Source organism: Sardina pilchardus, chromosome 15, assembly GCF_963854185.1.
Source record: "Sardina pilchardus chromosome 15, fSarPil1.1, whole genome shotgun sequence".
NCBI lineage: Eukaryota > Metazoa > Chordata > Actinopteri > Clupeiformes > Clupeidae > Sardina > Sardina pilchardus.
This window is the reverse complement of record NC_085008.1, coordinates 16891432-16906437: the sequence shown is the minus strand read 5'-3', so window position 1 is coordinate 16906437 and position 15006 is coordinate 16891432. Positions and strand designations below refer to the sequence as shown.

At 41.0% G+C, this 15006-nt stretch overlaps 1 protein-coding gene across 2 annotated transcripts; it reads left to right on the top strand.

Moving 5' to 3' along the window:
- Positions 1-1423: 1423 nt before the first annotated feature.
- il12rb2 (interleukin 12 receptor, beta 2a) lies at positions 1424-14448 on the top strand. Of its 2 annotated transcripts, none has more exons than XM_062556772.1 (20): positions 1424-1621; positions 2001-2127; positions 2330-2596; positions 3498-3612; positions 3958-4121; positions 4429-4485; positions 4587-4853; positions 5623-5737; positions 6061-6224; positions 6534-6679; positions 7215-7359; positions 8290-8354; positions 9529-9736; positions 9957-10148; positions 10613-10708; positions 10838-10993; positions 11193-11333; positions 12168-12273; positions 13362-13446; positions 13561-14448. In XM_062556772.1, the coding sequence occupies exons 2-20, from the start codon at positions 2064-2066 to the stop codon at positions 14032-14034; spliced, it is 3027 nt and encodes a 1008-aa protein (XP_062412756.1). In that variant the 5' UTR covers positions 1424-1621; positions 2001-2063; the 3' UTR covers positions 14035-14448. The 2 variants fall into 2 exon arrangements, with proteins under 2 accessions (XP_062412756.1, XP_062412755.1); XM_062556771.1 differs by having other exon boundaries at positions 10832-10993.
- The last annotated feature ends 558 nt before the right edge of the window (positions 14449-15006 follow it).

Here is a 15006-nt window from a genome sequence, read left to right as displayed (position 1 = left end):
CATGTTAAAGTTAGACATAAAATTCTCATAAAATGCATAAATAACAGTATCTGTGCAATAACCTAAAATATTCTCTGTGCTAGATAATGTAATGGTTGTGCATGGTTTAGCTGTCCTCTGTTTGACTTCAGGGGCACACACATCTGCACTGCATGGCAGTTGAGTTGCTTCCTGAAGTTCTGTTTCTCACATCCTCCAAGACATCTTTCAGGGTATATATTTACCTCTTTACTGATTCAGATTCTTGCATGCACTCCCTCCTGCTGCTCCTTGTTTGCACGTCATGCAGTGCCTGCTGCTACCGTCTTAATTAAGCTTTGCTGTTGGATGCTGCTTTCTACAGTACCTGATTCACACTGTTGTGAAGGAATGTCACATCTGAATGCATACGGAGAAGTGTCTGGAAAATGTAAACATTTCCACATTTCACTATACATCAGAAAGAAAAGTATTTATTTGGCTGGCATGGGAGTGTTCGTGTGAGTTACCACTAGGCTAAAACACGCTCTTAAGCTGGAAGGAGAGGCGTTTCCAGGAATAGTCACCAAAAGAGAAGTGTGATATTGAGCTCACAAACTATTTCAATGGCAATTGATGACCACAAAGCATTTGCACTCATGAGGCTTATGTCAAGTAGGCCTATGTGTTTATGCCTCTGTCAAAGTGCTGTCTGGATGGCTCATTTATGATTTAGGCAAAATAAGAAATATAAGAAATAATTCCCTCAAAAGATTTAGCTTTTGCCAAGTCGGACTTACAGCAACAGTGTTAGTGTAACTATCAAGCTATACACAGTATAAGGCATGCACAACCATACCAACTTCATCTAGGAGCCTTTGTCAAGAAGCCTGTGCTATTTGGACATGGCAACTGGTGTTATGTTGATTTAGTCAGCAATGTCTTGGAAGGTTTTCTAGGCCTATTAATTGTGTGTTAGAGCCTGGGAGTGACACACATTTCTGTCCTTCACATGACCGTCATCATCAAAATGAATTTGAAGATGGTACCAAAACTAGCTCGACAGAAGCGTGCCTCAAAAAGTGGAAAATTGTTGCATAGTGTTACTTTAAAATTTGGGAATAGAGAATTCTCCATCAGACAGACACTGTCCCTTTCAGATAATCTTTCAAATAACCACAAAGACAAACAAACATGGTCTAAGAGAACTGTGAGTCTGTTGCTTTGGCTGGTATAGGCTACTCCAACAACTGTTTTAATAATAGTTCAGTGTTTTGAAGTCATTGAGTCCAGACATGGCAACGTTGTTCAAATAGGAAGGTGCGCGTAGTGGTGATGAAAGAAGAGGACCGTGTAGCACAGGCTAGGCTACATGTCTACGCATACCACAAGGGGAGGGGGAACTGGGAACTGAGGTCACGCACGTAAATGTCAACCCAAAGACACACTTCCAGTCGTTCGATGGGGCAAGAGGCACGGCTTAAACTCTCAAATATGGTACAGTCGATACGAGTGAAACTTTGAAACAGAAACTAAACGATGTTCTGTTCTGGCAAATAACCTCAGGATGATGGACTAAGGAATCTTGCGCTTTAATGTCGAAGAGAAACGTCTAGATGAAGTTGTCGGAGATGGTGTCAACGTTACCACCTGTGTGGGTTGTGTGAGTAAGACAAATCTATTTCCAAGCAGAAAAATGGCGACTTAACAACTCAACAATATGGACGCAAACATTGCATTTTACTTTTCACGAGTATACGACCGGTCTATAATTAAGCATGACAACCCTAACGAAATATGTTGTTCTTTAATGAAGAAACCTGTATCAGAAGTAAAAGGAACTCACTCTGAGTATACTGGGTCATCATCCAGATGTGCATTAGAATAATATTAGAATAATATATTTTTAAGTCAATCAATCCATTTTCATTTCAATATAAAATTCCTGCTGAAAAGTTGATCCTATCCATTGACAATTTTCCTTGACGAATATTTCAGTTGCTACGTATTTGAAATGTCAACAAATCCCTCTAATGTTACAGTTGTAGGTAACTGGATGTGGACGTGCAGTGGACCCATGCTGATGATCAGCGTTTTGTCAGGGCATGTATTATGCAATGACAATCCACGCATTTTTCTTCTTGCTATGCGCTGTAGGATTCTGCAAAGGTACATTGCATTAACATTTATTATCCAACAATTATCGATGGACATGCAAATTATAATTCTATGTCAGGTATGCTCAGGTAGAAACGTGGGCAAATGTTTAGGTAGATATGAAATCTGAAATGTTTTAATCATGATTACAAATCGTTTTTAAATATAAATGTAGAATGACAAGTTACCCATGAAGTTCATCTGTGTCATACAGCCCTGCGTAATTGCGAAGCAAATCCCAGCCATGGCAAGTATGTACAAGTGGGCGCAAATTTCAACATATCTTGCATCATTCAAGATTGCGATGATATTCGTGTTTACCTTGATACCAATGCCGAACAACATCGCCAGCCAGTGTGCAAGACAACAGTAAGGCATGAGGTTTTGGGAATAATGAGGAATCACACATATACTTGCAAATGTACGAAGACGAAGAGGCAAGGGGCAATTCTGTTGTGTGGCGTTGAAATAATTGTTGGGTGTAAGTATTAGGCTACACTATGTTTTAACATTACACTCGTTTATTTATGTTTTCATGTTCATGGAATGCTACACATCCAACAGAAATAGGCCAATGTATAAGAAAGTAAACTCTTGTATGTGTTATTCCTATCTGGACATGGAGATGTGTTAGATCTGTGCAATCTGTTAGAAACAACCGAATACCGAAACTATGTTGTCCCTATCTGGACATTGCTAAAGTTGACCAAAAAGGGGAATAAAACGTCATATTTTGGAAATTGATCTTAATGCCGAAATGAGGAGGAAAATCTGTTAAGGATTTTCTTTGTGCATGAATAATGTATTGCAAATAAATAAATGTTCTTCCTTAAAATACAAGGGTCATAAGTATTCACACCCTATATGTTAAATTCCCATAGAGGCAGATTATTCATTCACAAAGACAATTGGTGTCCTTAAATGTTTGAATTTTCCTCTTTTTTATTATAAGGCATTAAGATCAATTTCCAAAAGATCGTAATCCTCTTTTTAGTCAACTTTAGCATGTGTATACAGGGTATGTAAACTTATGAGCACAACTAGATATGACAAAACAACACAAGCTGTGTAATTTTCAACACATTTCTTTTAATGTTTTTTGTCAAATGAAATTGGCTGCATTTCACTATAGTTGTAGAGTAAACCTAATAGTGAAACACATTATGTGTTAGCCTATGTGGTTGTGACTGTTGAAACAAAGTGTTGCTTGCAGTCCTTCAAGATTCATATGTAGGTTTTTTTTACTACCTAATAGCCTACCTAATCTAGACATGTAAAGTGATCTCATATAACCTAGAAGTCTGTTGCCTATGTGTCTATATGTATCATTATGCCATGCAGAGGGTGCTGCCCAGGTTAAGACGCGCCATCTTGTCTTTCAGACTTACCTGAGGTCCCTCAAAATTTGACCTGTGAGCAGAACGGAGAATTAGGAAATGTCACCTGCACTTGGAAACCAGGAAAGGAAACCGGCCTGCAGACAACATCAGAGTTTAGGTCAGTAGAAACAATCACAAAAAGCACTTGCGAGAAATGTTTAAGATCTGGTAACAACATAATGAACGTTTTAAGTTTGTTTCTGTTCCGTTTTAAGTTCACTGATGTACCAGAATGCACAGCTTATACATATAGATATACAGTATAGATAGATAGATAGATAGATAGACAGATAGATGGCTAGATGGAAATACAAAGTTTAATAGCCACACAACCATAGAGCTGAGCAAATAACAAACCTAACTGTACAAAGTATCAGCGTTCTCTCCATCTTTCCAACTAAAAATGTCATGGAGTGAGATTCTGCAAGTTCATGCTGGTGGATTCTGCGCATTGTCTTTTCAGTGTCAGGACTACATCTGACAACAGCCCTGACGTCATCTTCACTGATGAGCACTCAGCAACGTTCCATCCCGGTAATGAGTCTCGGTTCTTTGTCAGTGTATGGGAATCCAACAGACTGGGACACGGTGCTGCTCGTGAGATGAACGTCACTCTCAGTCACATAGGTAAAATGTCAAGCGTTCTCCATCTCCGTGTGTGTCCATTGCAATGTGGTTATCTACTTTACTGCTGCAACACAAAATACAAGGCAAGGACAAAGAAAGGACTTCTGTCTGACATACATCTGCCCTGTCAAATATGCTGAGACTACAGCATAGACTACATTCATTTTAGTGGAGGAGCAGGATCAGCGTAGCTTTCTTCTGACATGTAGTGTTCATGGAGTTGCCACACACTGGCTCTAATGGCCCAGTAAGAGGATGACTCCTTGCCTCTGACTGCTCACATCACCTCCTCTCCTTCTGTCTACAGTGAGACCCACTCCTACGGCTCTGGCTCACAGAGAATGTCCCTCCCGCCCGGGCAAAGGTAGATGTGAAATCTGAAATGTTTTAATCATGATTACAAATCGTTTTGAAATATAAATGTAGAATGACAAGTTACCCATGAAGTTCATCTGTGTCATACAGCCCTGTCTAATTGCGAAGCAAATCCCAGCCTTGGCAAGTATGTACAAGTGGGCGCAAATTTCAACATATCTTGCATCATTCAAGATTGCGATGATATTCATGTTTTCCTTGATACCAATGACGAACAACATCGCCAGCCAGTGTGCAAGACAACAGTAAGGCATGAGGTTTTGGGAATAATGAGGAATGGCACATATACTTGCAAATGTACGAAGACGAAGAGGCAAGGGGCAATTCTGATGTGTGGCGTTGATATAGTTGTTGGGTGTAAGTATTAGGCTACACTATGTTTTAACATTACACTCGCTTATTTATGTTTTCATGTTCATGGAATGCTACACATCCAACAGAAATAGGCCAATGTATAAGAAAGTAAACTCTTGTATGTGTTATTCCTATCTGGACATGGAGATGTGTTGATGAACAAAAGCAATCTGTTAGAAACAACCGAATACCGAAACTATGTTGTCCCTATCTGGACATTGCTAAAGTTGACCAAAAAGAGGAATAAAACGTCATATTTTGGAAATTGATCTGAATGCCGAAATGAGGAGGAAAATCTGTAAATGTTTGAATTTTCCTCTTTTTTTATTATAAGGCATTAAGATCAATTTCCAAAAGATCGTAATCCTCTTTTTAGTCAACTTTAGCATGTGTATGTACAGGGTATGTACATTTATGAGCACAACTAGATATGACAAAACAACACAAGCTGTGTAATTTTCAACACATTTCTTTTAATGTTTTTTGTCAAATGAAATTGGCTGCATTTCACTATAGTTGTAGAGTAAACCTAATAGTGAAACACATTATGTGTTAGCCTATGTGGTTGTGACTGTTGAAACCAAAGTATTGCTTGCAGTCCTTCAAGCTACATATGTAGGCTATTTTTGCTACCTAATAGCCTACCTAATCTAGACATGTAAAGTGATCTCATAACATATAACCTAGAAGTCTGTTGCCTATGTGTCTATATGTATCATTATGCCATGCAGAGGGTGCTGCCCAGGTTAAGACGCGACATCTTGTCTTTCAGACTTACCTGAGGTCCCTCAAAATTTGACATGTGAGCAGAACGGAGAATTAGGAAATGTCACCTGCACTTGGAAACCAGGAAAGGAAACCGGCCTGCAGACAACATCAAATTTTAGGTCAGAAGAAAACAATCACAAAAAGCACTGACGAGAAATGTTTAAGATCTGGTAACAACATAATGAACGTTTTAAGTTTGTTCACTGATGTACCAGAATGCACAGCTTATAGATATACAGTATAGGGTAGATAGAGAGATAGATAGACAGATAGATGGCTAGATGGAAATACAAAGTTTAATAGCCACACAACCATAGAGCTGAGCAGATAACAAACGTAACTGTACAAAGTGTCAACGTTCTCTCCATCTTTCCAACTAAAAATGTCATGGAGTGAGATTCTGCAAGTTCATGCTGGTGGATTCTGCACATTGTCTTTTCAGTGTCAGGACTACATCTGACAACAGCCCTGTCGTCATCTTCACTGATGAGCACTCAGCCACGTTCCATCCCGGTAATGAGTCTCAGTTCTTTGTCAGTGTGTGGGAACACAACAGAGTGGGAAACGGTACTGCTCGTGAGATGAACGTCACTCTCAGTCACATAGGTAAAATGTCAATCGTTCTCCATCTCCGTGTGTGTCCATTGCAATGTGGTTATCTACTTTACTGCTGCAACAGAAAATACAAGGCAAGGACAAAGAAAGGACTTCTGTCTGACATACATCTGCCCTGTCAAATATGCTGAGACTACAGCATAGACTACATTCATTTTAGTGGAGGAGCAGGATCAGCGTAGCTTTCTTCTGACATGTAGTGTTCATGGAGTTGCCACACACACTGGCTCTAATGGCCCAGTAAGAGGATGACTCCTTGCCTCTGGCCACTCACATCACCTCCTCTCCCTCCGTCTACAGTGAGACCCCCTCCTCCGGTTCTGGCTCAGATAGAATGTTCCTCCCGCCTTTGCCACCTCCACATGACCAGCGTGGGCTGCTGTCACATGCTCGAGGTTCAACACAGAAGGGAAGATGGGCACCACTGGTCCACACAGCTATTCAATGTAGGTAGACTGCTTTCACCGCATCAACTGGTGTAGTGTACGAGTGTGTGTGTGTGTGTGTGTGTGTGTGTCTGTGTGTGTGTGTGTGTGTGTGTGTGTGTGTGTGTGCGTGTGTGTGTGTGTGCATACGATGTGGTTAATAGATAGGCGAACCTTAGCTCGATCAAGACACCAGCAGACGAGTATGACGGCATGCAGCCGAGATGAGCCGGTTAGATTGCTTACGCAGAGCGGCGAGCGGCCTCAACATCAAGTTGACTCAGGCTGCGCAGGCGGGCCCACAAAACCTCACAGCGTCGACTCAGACTGAACACCACAAGACCTCCTTGGTGAATCAGACTGAGAGGGAGAAATGTCACCCAACGGGGATTTTATTGAATGACCTTTTTTTTTCTCAAACAAGCTTTGGGTGACATCACTCTGCACATCCGGGGGTTCTTTCCTGTTCGTTTGTGTTCATATGCTTTTTTTTTTATCAATGAAAATATTAGCGTGAGCAGTTGTGGTCTGATGATTGGTGTAAATCTCTCTCCAGCGCACAACGTCAAACCACAAATGGAACATCTCCATCTCGTTGGAGCCCTTTGTGTTGTACCATTTCCGTGCCAAATTGAAGTCAAGACCACACATGGGTTTGTGGAGCCACTGGAGCAGTTTCAACCAACGGACTGAAGAAGAAGGTGATTGTTTTCATAACATCAATGTTTTAACAATTCCTGTACAGCTGAACAGATGAGTCAATGCTTCATTAGCACTGTGGTCATTTGTGCAATTGCTTTTTTTCCCCCAATGTGCATCTTTTCCATTGTAGATATTCAATGTCATTAACCATTTAAACTACATTGGTTTGAAAGTGGTTGAACTGCTTTTCAGACATCATAACTTTACACTGGCCATCACCCATGCATGGCACTCACTATGGTCGGTGTAGTTGCAGAAATGACAAATTGCAGGTTATGTTACTTCTGACACTTTTTAGTCACTGACACCCTACCAATATTTATGTATATCTCGTAAAAAATTGATTTTTTTTTTTTTTAATTTTCAATCTGTGTATCCTCCCATAGTGTTACCTTAGACATGTGAGGCAAATCTGTGATATTTTTCTGTGAGAAATCTCACACTATCTCTGTACTTTTTGGAATCAACAGTCTTTCACTCACTGAATGATTGTGACTTCTGCATTCAAAGCTTGCATAAATGCATATCATGTTCCCATCAGCTAGGTTGATAATCAGCACTCTTTCTCTACTGGGATGCTGTAAAACAATATGTCTGATCCCATAGTGGCTATAATACAGCCTTTAAATATCTACATGATTTACACACACATCTGATTTCATGGATCACAGGTAGCAAAATTATTATGAATTACTTTTTTTTATGCACCAATTGTTTTTGGAAAATTACTCTTTGCTGACGCATATTCTGAGAAGAATGTGTGAACAGAGTTGATGCTAATCAGGGTGAATACCTGGAACAGTCATAACACATTATGCACAGTTTTTACAATATATGATCTTAAATATAAATATATCCTTCAAGAATTCATCTTAACCAGCCCAAGTGAAGACATGGATGTTTTAACAGCATGATTTGTTTTTTTTCAGCACCAATTAAAAAGCTGGATATTTGGTACATAAAAGAATCACCCTGGATAATCTTACTTTGGAAGGTATGAGTCATTACCAAGAACATTCAGAATAAACAGCCTATGTGTTTCTAAGACACCATACATTCAGGTAGATACTGTATGTATTGACTGCAGTCTTCAGAAAAGACAGCAAAACTGCTCAGCAAGCTATTCAACAACAGTCAAATTCAAATGTCAAATGTTTCCTCTTTGTGACTTGCACATCCACTATTAATAATATGTATGGGTGTGAAGATTTTTTAAGAGATATAATACATCTCTTGTGCTAGGCTCAAGGCAAGGATGAAGGATGTGTTTTTTCAGTGCAGTGTAAATGTGCATGTAAATTTGGGTATCTGGGGTGCCTGTCAATGCAAAAACAACAAAATCCCAAAACCCAGTTGTTTTTTTATGGGGTTGGAAACATGATTCAGTGAGACAATAATGAGTCGTTTAGAACTCTTCCCTTCATGATGTCAAGAAGGGAAGGTTGTTGAATAAAAAGCACCTCAGTTTTATCGATCTAGACCAGGTGTCCGCTCACAACTGAAGAATGAAAGTGTGAAAGGTTGGCTTTATCTCATAAGCTCGGGAGCTGTTACCAACATTTTCAAGCAATGTTGAAACTGGTGTTGTGGTGTTTTTTTCTTGGTTTTTTTTTTAAGTTAGTGTGCTATATGTTCACTCAGAATAGGGCTGTGCAGACAGAGTTGAAAATGCATTGAGGTGCTTCCTCCTTTTGGTAAAGTGAAGGACGCACACAGAAAGGCAGACAGACAGACAGATGAAACACGGTAGCCCAAATGTGCTGGAGCCTGCCGTGCAGGCGCTGGCATCTGCCAAAGCCACTTGTTACATTCGGTTCTAGAAGTGTGAATACCCAGAATGTCATCTGACGTGTTAGTTTGAAACCAGATGTCCGACATCTCAGGAGTTTCAGTTTACAATAAATACCAGATTTACAAGTCACAGAGAGGAAACGTCTGTAGCTTGGTCCTTGTTGTTCTGCCCACAAGGATGGAGAGTAACATGATGTGTAGGTCCTAGTATATATGATTACAGCGCTTAAATGAAGGTGTTTTTTCTGTTGAAGTATTGAGCTCATGATGCACTTAAAGCTATTATCTCTGTAATTACAATTTTCGTACATTATTAGATGTTAACTGGTATCTTTGTGTATGAAATGCTATTAGTAACCTATTTGTCTTGATCCCAGGAACTGAATCCGACAGAAGCCAGGGGAAAAATCCTTGGATACACAGTATTAGCTAACAACACTACAACAAAGAAGACCACAGACTGGAACGTAACAAACACGTTCACAAATGTTACTGATCGGCTGTGCTCTCAGTGCGTCATCACCATCTCAGCCTTCAACTCCAGAGGCTCTTCTCCACCTGCTAATATAACCATACGTGAAAAAGGTAAACTCTCAACCAACCCTTTAATTCATTCTTAAAGTGTATTTTTTCTACATCATGGAGTGTACTGTACGGTGGTCTGGATGTGGCCCTGTCCCATGTATAGTGGCTGTCAAGTGGCCCTGTCCCATGTATAGTGGCTGTTATGTGGTCCTATTGAGGCCTTGTCTAAATACATTAGCAATATTCAGTGAATGAATGTTCCCTTGGCTCTTTTTCACAGCACAACTACCTCAGAAGGTGTCCCATGTAGCTCAGAGTGATGGCAGCATCGCCATCTCTTGGCTGAATCCTGCCACTGCAGCGGCGGGGGCAGTGACTAGCTACCTTGTGGAGTGGTGCCTTGTTGGCTGTCTCTATGAGCAACTCGAGTGGCAAAGACTGAACAGAGAACAACTGAGTATCAATATCACAGGTCAGTGTGCAAACTCACTAATTTGATGTCAGAATAAAGTGGGTCTCCATACTGTCAGAGTGAGCTCACTACACTCAATGTGAGGATTTGCTTTTCCCTTTTCCATATTCAGTGTATGATATTACAGTTTTTCTCAGTCGCTTTGGTAAATTTCTCAGATCTGAACATCATTGTGTCACTTGTGCACATCAAAAAAGCAGTTTCTCATTTTTTTGAACAAGTTGCAAATGTTTTGGTACATCCAAGCCAATTATTATGTACAATTCTCTGCTGGATAGTCTCACCCCCCCCCCCCCCCCCCCCCCCCACACACACACACACACACAACATTTAGGCATTAGTTCTTTTGGCATAAGTCTTTACATGCAAAATGGTTGAACAAATTGTCATATGAGAATTGTCATATGTTTATTCAGTTTCTCCAGTTGCCTCACCCCTATCTTTTACTGTTCTCTTGTATAAAGGTCTTCTGCCACACGAGTGTTATAAAATCAGAGTCTATGCTTTATTCAAAGACGGAAGAGGAAAGGCAGAATTTGACATTTCTCATCAGCCAAAGGGTAAGTCTAATTGTATCTGTAGCACTAATTCAAGTTAGATTCATCCTTTAATTGTGGTGGGTTACCAAATTACAATATGAATTTATATACCAATGCCTTATTTTGAACATACAAATATGTCAGTTCCAGAGAAAGGACCTGATCTTACTCGTATTCAGTCACTGGTCACAGTGGAAAATACCATGCTGGTGACGTGGATGCCAGTCTCAAGACAACAGTTGAGAGGTTGCTTGACTAAGTACACCATGTATGTTGAAGGACCAAAGGGAATTGAAGTCCAATATGGTAAACACTAAACACTTTCAACAGCAATGATCAAAGCAAACATGCCCTAATTCCTAACTGGTAAAACACTGGGATCCTGACTAATTTTACATTGAAATTACGTGTTCTCCAGTAGACTGCTCAAGTACACAATGTAGAACATAGGGAGTCTTGTAGTATTTGTAGGCTCCACTGAAACTATGCATTTCTTCTCTTCTAGATGTGTTGCCAGAGCTCATGTCTAGAAACCTCAGTGTGTCTGATCTCGCGGATGGCCAGAAGTACAGTGTATTTATGACTGCTTGGACCGAAGCTGGAGAGAGTCCACGTGGAGACCCCCATTTCTTCACCAATCACAAAAGTAAGCTGTCTGATGGAAAGTCAATACTTTTTGTGCATTGTGGCTATACAGTGACAGAAGCAATGCTACTTGGGCGGAGCATCGGAAAAGCCCTGTTCTTCTGTACTTTCTTCTAATCTCAAGTAGAACTGCTTCGTCTGTCAATCATCCAAGTATATGCTTAGAAAATGGAGTCTCATTTTACATAGCATTTGTACACAACATGTAAATAGGGAAGTGTTGGAGATCTTTTATCCCTTTTTGATTTCATATCATAGCTATGCAGATGACACCCAAATTTACTTTGCACTGTCAACAGGGCCCAGTTTTTCCAAAAAAATAATCTGGATCAAAATGAGTGCACAATTTTGTTTTTGAAAATGGAGGGAAGGAAATACTTGTTTATCAAAATACCTGTGTATGTGTGAAAGTAGCCTAAGTTAGGACATTGTCCTAACTGCACTGAATCTGTCTTTAAATTCTATTCTGAATCTGTCTATTTGTAAATATGTGTTATCCTGTAAATAGGCTTGGTTGTTGATTGGCCACTATGGGAAATACGAGTAAAGATCAATTAAATACAGGGTTTACATGATTTGCAAACCACCACATGCAGTTTTTATTTTTATTTTACACTTCTTCCCAACTTTTTTGCAATTGCGGTTGTAGATGCCAAAATCATCTGTGCCTAAATCACCTGAGCTAATGTTCCTCTCTGCAAACTTAACATGTATCTGAATACAGCTGTGAATGTAACTGGCATAAGTACAAGTATAATTAACTTAATTCCCAGAGACTCTCAACCTTCTATCATTGTCTCTGTCCTGAACTAAACCATTCTATTCTTGATTTCAGATAAACCTTCACGTCTGGTCTTTTGGATCCAGGTAGTCAGCTGCAGTATCGTGCCCTTTCTTGTGGTTCTCATGTGCCTGTGTCATATCTTCTCACTTCGCCAAAGGTAAAGATGACAAGATAATAACATTAATTCATGAAAGAGAACTTTCTTCTACAAGTCTAAATATTGAGTATTTGGCTTATAGTAAACAAAGCTTCAAAAAGAGACAAGTCAGAGAACAGAGAAGAGAACATACAGATATCCTAAAGGCCCGAGTATGGTCGGGCGTCTGCGTCGCGCGCACGCGGCACTGGTGAGCGCGTGACGAGAATTGCGTCATTTTTACGGCATGCGTCGCGTCTTTGAGTCGACCAAAATTTAAGACCGCGCGTCTCTTTCACGCGTAGACTGCGCATGTGTGAAACGGAACTGCTGTAAAGACGCCGCTCCAGTAGGTGGAGCACGTACAGAAATAACGCTTAAAACGCAGCAAACAGAGACAGAAGAACACTTAAACTGGCGTTTCCTACACGCTAACGTTGTTATATGATGACAAAACATTAGTCTTTGAGTATTTTAATAGTCAGTTGTAAACAAAGACCTCCTATGTAATCCAAGTTGTGTAAATGGACTGAAGTTCGCTCTAAATATATACTTTTATCGATTATGCTAACCGTTAGCATCTCTATGGGATTTCTCATACACATTAGCCATAAGCTAACCCATTAGTTTAGCTGTAACTTGGAATGCTAGCCAACGCGTGGTGTGCTGTGCCTGTTCTGGTGGATGATAAATGGAGAGATGTGAAGAACCAACTCATCAAACTTTTCAGCAAACATGAGAAAGTACTAGTGGTGCTTCTCCTCATCTAACAGCTGCATCTTTTGTGTATTTAAGTGTGGAACACTCCTTCCCTGGCTCTTCCTTAGTTCAGTGGTCGCACATCCTAGAGTATCACAGTTAATTCGTAGTGCGCCGGCGCTAATCTTGATCGGCTGGCGCGCATTCAGGACACAGACATTGGAGTATGCCTCTTATATGCGTCTAAAATGACGCACGTCAAATGTCCAGTGCCGCGTGCGCGTGACGCAGACGGAGGAGTGTGCTAGCGCCTTTAGTGTTACCTTGCAGTGGTCTAAAATATAACAGCAAACCCTCTCCGACACTGTGACACTGATATCCGATCTGTTCTGGCCTCTCTCTCGCTCTAGATTTTTGCGATGCTGTCACCTCCTTCCGGACATGGTTCCAGATCCAGCCAACAGTAAATGGGCTAAAGAGTGTTCCGGTGAAAAGGTAGACATATTGCCAAGCAAATGTTTCTTATGTATCAGCTACAGTACATTTTGCTCTTCATACCATCATATCATATCTTACATCAATCCCCTCTCCACCACCACGTCTCCACAGGGTGAGATGAAGTTGAACCTGTATCTGAGTGACTCCAGTGTGAGTGAGGATGAACCGGACACCGTGGAGGTGCAGGAGATGCCCAGCGACAGCCCGATTCCCGGTGCGCTGCTGGGCCTCGACAGCATCGCAAGCGATCTGCGGCAGGGGCAGGATGTGCGCTTCTCCTTCAGCCTCAAGTCCCCTCCTAGTACCTACCTGAAGAGCTTCTCGCACGAGTCGTATCAGACCCAAGAGTCTCAGAACACAGAGGCGACTGTGGACTACATTTCCACACAAGGGATGATGAGTGGCGAGAGTGATGGAGAGGAGCAGCAAGAGGAAGAGGAGGAGGACGTGTGTACAGATGGACCAAGGTTCCTTCCCTGTCCGCTCTTTGACCCTAAGGTTTCCATCGGGGGCAAGCTTACTTTGGACTCTGTGAAAATTGACTGTAGCGATTTCTTGGATGAACCGTTTTTTATGCATTGCTGAACACCTGACATCTGGGAATACTCCAGTAGCCTTAACAAACATTACGCTGATGATGCTTATCAAGAAAGCTACAATAGCAATGGACAACTGAAATTGTTGCCAATTTCCTGTGGACAAGCCCATGATTTTGAAGCTTTCTGCATGCAAGATTCAAACATTTTCACTGCCAATTTTGTTAAATTGGTTAGATTGTGTGGACAGAGCATGTGTGTAGGTCTGTATAAATCCAGCTTTGCACTGACCAATGAGTCTGCCACGGTCCCTAACCCTAGCCACTGCCACGCTCTGTTTTTTGTTGTTGTTGTGGTTGTTGTTATTAATTACAGATGATAAAGATGTACATTTATTTGCCATTTGGTTGGATAAGAGCACTTCTACCTCGCATTCGCTGGTAATAAACTTTTTTTTTTTAAATTTGATGATTTCAATTATTACATTTTAGCAAGTTTGAGAACGGATGGGTCTACAAATGAGTTTGTGGGATAGGCCATCTGGTCTTCGAGGAGGTCTGCATGCTCTCGAGTGTCCTTAGTTAGCATATTAAAATGAGTGTGAAGGCCAACGCCCACCAGAAGCGTACGCGGCGCGCCGCGCCATGAAAAAAAATAGAATTCCATTGTTTTCAATGGAGCAACGCCCACTGGAAACGTCTGCCACGCAGCAGCCGCACAGAGATAGAAAACTATTCTAAAATCCTGCGTGGCAAGCCCAGACCGCCGAACACCGCTGAACGCCGCTTCTGGTGGGCGCCGGGCTAGATGCTCATGCATGTGCGCTTCATTTTACGTTAATTGGGATGTACAAAGAAAAATTGTGCGGATTGCTGGGTACGCATTATTTCATACATTTTTTGCTTATACATTTTTGTAGGAATTCCACGCAAGTCTTGACTTGATTGTATTCTGCAATGAAAAAAGACAAACATCACTAGAGTATTAGATTTGACATGCCATGGCCATTGGAATATGCATA